The sequence below is a fragment of the Heteronotia binoei genome, chromosome 11, assembly GCF_032191835.1.
Source record: "Heteronotia binoei isolate CCM8104 ecotype False Entrance Well chromosome 11, APGP_CSIRO_Hbin_v1, whole genome shotgun sequence".
In the NCBI taxonomy this organism is placed as follows: domain Eukaryota; kingdom Metazoa; phylum Chordata; class Lepidosauria; order Squamata; family Gekkonidae; genus Heteronotia; species Heteronotia binoei.
The window spans coordinates 35,006,500-35,012,499 of NC_083233.1; the positions used below are offsets into that span (position 1 = coordinate 35,006,500).

Consider the following 6,000-nt stretch of genomic DNA (forward strand, 5'->3'; position numbering starts at 1 on the left):
ACCTATTCATACTTTTCCTAATCTGCAGTATACATTGTATAACAGAACAACAAACTAAGGTGGTTGTTACTTCTGTGCCAAGCCTTCTTTTCTCTCTCATCCTTTGCAGCATTCCAGTGTATTCCCAGCCTCCACACCATCTGGCCTCTCAGATGACCCACCATCATTATCGCCATCTCCAAGCTACGTGTGGTCTCCCACAGCGCCTCCTCGGTATTCCCCGCCATATTTCCCACCCTTCGAAAAGCCGCCTCCATACACACCATGAAAGGAATAGGAGCTCTGCCACTGGAACTCGTGGTGAATTTTTTGTACCAGGGGAGGGGAGAGCACAGACCATTACATTGCATACATAGAAATACAAAACGGGGACATGATGGCACTTCCTCTTGGTAGGCTGTGCCTGGGAAAGACACGGATGCGATTTAATGGCACTGAAAAAGTACAGCTCCTGAATCAGGCATCTGCTTTTATTCCTTTATTTTAACAATGTGGATAATGGCTGCTCTTGACTCTTTAGGAAGATGCTGTCTGGGGGACTTGGTTTGAAAAAAATGAAGAGAAGGACCTACAGTTGCCTTAGGTACTTGGCATTTTGGAAAGGAGCTTCTGAAGTGTGTTCTTGATTTCCTTTGTCCTCTTTGCCAAAAGGTGTACAAAGCCTGCAAGCAGAACACCTGCCAGTTTACAATAGAAGTTAATAGGCCACATCAGTTAAAGGGAGAGCCAAAGAATCTAGCATTGTGTAAAACAAGTGCTCTGAACTGCTGTGAGAGAAGAATGTTCTGCAATATACGTGGCCTTAGTTGTATGCACTGAAAATGGGCCCTAGAAAGGGAGCTGCTGAAGGGTGGGGCTGCCTGTAAGAGGCATCTCCCTGATTTTCTGCAATCAAATGTGTAATTTTGTTATCGTGCCACTACAGTGCTGTATACTGACATCTAGGATGCATCCATATGCCATTGGCTATTGCACCATCATTGCACTATAGCCGTCCCTCACAGTCGAATTTTTCTGGGTGGAGAAGGCAATCCAGTCACAAGTGATTGTTCTCCTGCCACATTCAACCATGTGTGGCTGCAATCTGACAAGTATTACAGCATAGTGAGAAAACAAAGGCTGCTTTGCGCATAAAATTGTATTTATGCTGCATGTTATGTAACCTTTATTTTCCTGTGTAGGTTTTTCAGTATGTCAAAGGGTTAACAGGTGTTACACTAAAAACATTATGTCCCCTTCAACAGTATCAGAAATACCAGGCACCACAGTGGAAGGTGGCACATGATGTGCATTAAATCGTTCCTCGATCTGCATGCAGAAGTTGTCCACTGTTTGTCTGAAATGAATGCCACCTTCCTATTGTGAGTCTCTCAGGAAGTAGGGTTCCAAAAACAGAGTGCCATTGTCTTCAGAAGCGTGCAGCTTGACCTAACCTTAACGCATGCGTGCATTCTTCAGAATGTGATCAGCTTTATACTGTATGCCATTGAGTCCTCTGTTAGTATAGCTCTCTGGCAGTTGATGTCTTTCAATTCGCACCTCTACTAAATATTTGAAGGGACACATGCTGAAGAGCCATGGTCAGTTCTGGTTCCTAGGCAGATGTCCACTATAGGATCAATTCTAAACAAGTTCACTGAGAAGTTCCATTTAATTCTATGGGGGGTTCCTCCCAAGAAGGTTTAGGATTGAAGCCCATGATTCTTCTTCATTACATCGAAATAGACCACTAGAAAAGCAGACCTGGACAAATGGCAAACTTGGCTACCGTCTTATGAGAAGCGGCAAGCAGCCCCCATCAGTGTTCCCTCTAAACTGAGTTAATGTGAGCTAGCTCACAGTTTTTTAGCCTCCAGCTCACCCATTTTTGTCTTAGCTCAGGAAAAATGGCCCCAGAGCAAACTACTTTAAGCAGTAGCTCACAGCTTTAATGCCAATAGCTCACAAATAGGGTTGCCAAGTCCAATTTAAGAAATATCTGGGGAGCCAGGAGACATTAGGGGTGGAGCCAAGATCAAGGCTGTGACAAGCATAATTGCTCCAAAGGGAGTTCTGGCCATCATATTTAAAGGGACGGCACACTTTTTCAATGCCTTCCTTCCATAGGAAATAATGAAGGATAGGGGCACCTACTTTTGGAGCTCATAGAATTGGATCCCCTGATCCAATCTTTTTGAAACTTGGGGGGTATTTTGGAGAGAAGTACTAGATGCTATACTGAAAATTTGGTGCCTCTACCTCAAAAAACAGCCCCCCCCAGATACCCGCGGATCAATTCTCCATGATTTTCTATGGGAACAAATCTCCATAGGGAATAATAGAGTTCCCAGCAGACATTTCCCTCCCCTCCCCCCTCTTTCTGACGATCCTGAAGCGGGGGGAGGGCCTCCAAACCAGGGGATCCCCTGCCCCCACCTGGGGATTGGCCACCCTACTCACAAATAGAATTTTTGCTCACAAGACTCCACAGCTTAGAGGGAGCATTGGCCCCCGTGTGTGTCTGGGGTGGCTTTCAAGAGCCAGTTGGATTTTAAGGGCAACTTAGGAACTAATGATCTAACTAACAGGATGCTGGCTCCTGATTCATTGATGTTTGTAAAATTTGTTTTAAAAAAATCTTTTTGCTGCTCATGCACAGACAGCTTTTAGTTCCATGGTCATAAAATCAGGAATGGTTTGATACAAGGCTTTGCTGATGTCCTAGATCGAGCCTTGTATAAAATAAGAGACTTTCCCTTTCAAAATCAGACACTGCCATTGGGCTGGATGGGCAGGGGGAGGGAAATGGGCCTAGGTCCAAATCCCCACAGAGCTGGCTGCCTGTGGACAAACCTTGTAGACTAACCTACTTCAAAGATTTGGGGGAGGTACAAGGAACATAAATGTATCTTTCCCTGAGTGCTTGAAATGAGGTGGGAGGACGAATAAAAGAACCCATGGGAAACTTTATCCATACAGTAGCATGACACTTTGAACTGCTGTATTTAATCCCATTTGTCTGCAAAATGTGTATCCATAAGGAAGCTTAGGTTTGCTGTCAGAATGGTGACTAAAACTGTTTTCACACCAGTCTCTTCCCACCACCCCCTTATACATGGCTTAACAAGCAGGTTTTGTATTGAGTAATAACTGAGGTTTGATTTAAATTCCACACTAGCGAGGCAAACAGCTTTCCTATGTGATTTAGCATGGGCTCTGAGAGTCTCATCCAAGTGTGCCGCAACCTGTACAAAGCAGCTATGGGCATGCCAGATAACCGTAGCCCTTGTGGCTATTATGCTGGCATGCCTTCTAAGCATACACAACTGCTTGTGCATTTTAATAGTTTAAAATGAAATGTTAATTCTGTGCAGATGTCTTGCCTTTGCCAATGTCACGTTTATATCATGCATCCAGCCAGTGACTCTTGTACTCTCAAGAGAGGGGGGGTGGCACAATCCAGAGTTAAGCATCCCTAAACTCATTCACATTAGTTAGCTTAAGGGTACTTAATTTGCGATTGGGTTGCAGCTAGAGACCTCTGGTGCTGTTGATGCAAAAGAAAGGGAGTGAATGAGTTGTGCATAGATGTTTACCAAACTACTTGAGGGCCCAGTCTTTGTTTCTGGAACTCATGGATTGCTGTGTGAGCAAACTATGGATCCCCCAACCCTAATGAAGAGGAAGCCTCACTTGTGCAGTCTTTGGCATGAGCATTGCAGCTTCTGGGTACGATCCAGCACAGGTAAACATGTTTGCATCCAACAAGGCAGAAATGCTCCTTGCCATGACCTGGATGGCCCAGGCAAGCCTGATCTCTCATCAGATCTGGGAAGCTAAGCAGGGCCAACCCTGGCAAGTACTTGGATGGGAGTACCAGAAGTCAGGAGGCAAGGGCAGGCTTTATTCAGCCACCTCTCTGAATATCCTCCATACCCGCATTAGAGGTCAGTCACCAGAAGTCACCATGACTTACTTTGAAACATGTGTACACACACACACACAAACACACACACACCCCAAAAAAAGAGAAGTGCTCCTCCATGGGAGCAAAAGTCAGTTTGCCATAAATTGCAGGTGAACCTTCTTGTGAAGCTGCAAAGAACTGAATGGACTGTTGAGACAAGGTGCACCAAGGCATCACGCAAGCCTGGATTTTTCTCTCCAAAGTTGTGCCACATGCATTGCTACCCTGAAAACGACCCCAAACTGTTGTGTGCAGCAAAAGCATTTTAAAAAGCCTTTGTTCAGAAATTTATTTAATGGGTATAATTTACCACAACACTCCCTCCAACTCAATTTTGTGTTATTCACATCAATGGAGCTTTATGGAAACATTTTAATGACTGCCTGGACCACTTTCATCTTTCCCCACGAGTATCACCGCTTCAGAAAATAATCATAGGAAGCTGCCTTACAGAGAATCCATTTGACTCAGTATCATTTTTGACTTGCGGTACAGGTCTCCAAGGTTTCAGGTAGAGAAGAGTCCTCGCTGCCTTGTCACCCAAGACCCTTTGACTGGATAGGCCAGGGATTGAACCTGGAACCTTCTGCATGCAAAACACTTGCTCAACTGCTGAGCCATAGCCCTTCCTGGGCTTTTATCCCCTCCCCATCTTCCTAAAATTGATTAAAGTGTTAACATCTTGTGTGTTTAGGAGTCATCACAAAAGCAATTTGTAGAAATGTTGGAAGGATAGCAATGCATTACTGAGGTATACAGCATACTTGCAAAAGGTCATTTTAATGGTAGTTTGCAGATGCAATAATAGCATCTTTGTTGCTTTTAAAGGGACAGGGAAGGGGGCTCAAACTAGCATTTTCTTTTGTCAGCTTTCTGCAAAAATGTATGCATTCAAATGTAAATACAGGAGCTCTGTCTGTTTCCATCTTTAAATCCATTTTGTGTGACAATGTAATGAGAACATGAGTCATGTACCCTTGGGATAATTTATAAAATGAAAATAAAAGTGGTAAGAGTTTTGTTTATAAGTTTAATGATTTAACAGTTTGCTGGTTCTTAAGTTCTTATCTACTGGGTGAAAAAGGAAGCCACCAGAGGACTTGGCCATTCAAATGCCACAGGGCTCCTCAGTCCCATCCACAAGCAGAGCAACAGAAAAGTTAGCACCATGCTCTGTATCTTGTGTGCTGGAAAAATTTACCTAGTTCATAGTGTCTTGGGTTGAATTAAATTTAGCTGCTGGTTTTCCAGATCTGATAAGGACGGATATGGGAATCAGGAAGCAAAGACTATTCTATTATCAGGAAAATCTAATTAATTTCATGTCATGCATGTACAGCCAATTCTTTGTTTTCCTTCCTAATTTCCTATATGGTGTGCAGTTAGTTTAAGGGCTCCTAGTTTGGTGTTGGATACTGGGGGTCTCAGTGTGTCCCTATGGTGCATTCTCAGTTCACATGGGACAACTGGAGTTCAGCAGGCCCAGGCAGTAGCCCACGGGAACTACATAGACAAGATCCTGTGCTACAGAAGTTCCTCAGGAAAGCTCCATGGAAAAGTCTCCCTAAAGAGGAAACTTCAGAAACCTTTGTAAACAAGTAAAATGAAGAGAAGTATACTGAGCTGGATCAACATGTCTCTAACCAGCAACTCCACTGCACATGCAGCAGTTGCAGGTGAGTATCTGAATCCCCCAGAACAAGATGAGACTGTCTTTTGATAGGCACTACTAATCTGGGCTCACCACTTGTTACATGCAGCAAGTTGCCCACTATGGTTGGGCCACTGTGTAGATACAAGGGCAAACTGAATGAGACATTAACACCCTACACAAAGATGAGTTTGAAAGGTTTTATTGTTGGACCACAAGCCTTTGTTTCCTCTAGTATTATCTTTTTTCTACTGAGCAGAACAATTCACATCCTGACCAGAATTTAACTACTGTAATCTTAAAATGGGCAATGGCCAGAGCAAAATCCTGTGTAGCTCCAGAAAGCTGCTTGAGCAGGGCTTCTTTTGTTAATGAATGGCTACTCACATACACAACTTAGAGG

The 6,000-nt window shown here is 43.8% G+C and overlaps 1 protein-coding gene across 3 annotated transcripts in view; it reads left to right on the forward strand.

Annotated features, from left to right (window-relative positions):
- The window catches only part of LOC132579690 (transmembrane protein 255A-like), a 32,262-nt gene extending 31,827 nt beyond the window's left edge, over positions 1-435 (forward strand). For all 3 annotated transcript variants that reach the window (XM_060250227.1, XM_060250228.1, XM_060250229.1), the window contains one exon: positions 110-435. In XM_060250227.1, coding sequence (XP_060106210.1) covers positions 110-268 — 159 coding nt within the window. In that variant the 3' untranslated portion in view covers positions 269-435. The remainder of the gene's footprint in view (positions 1-109) is intronic.
- Positions 436-6,000: the final 5,565 nt, after the last annotated feature.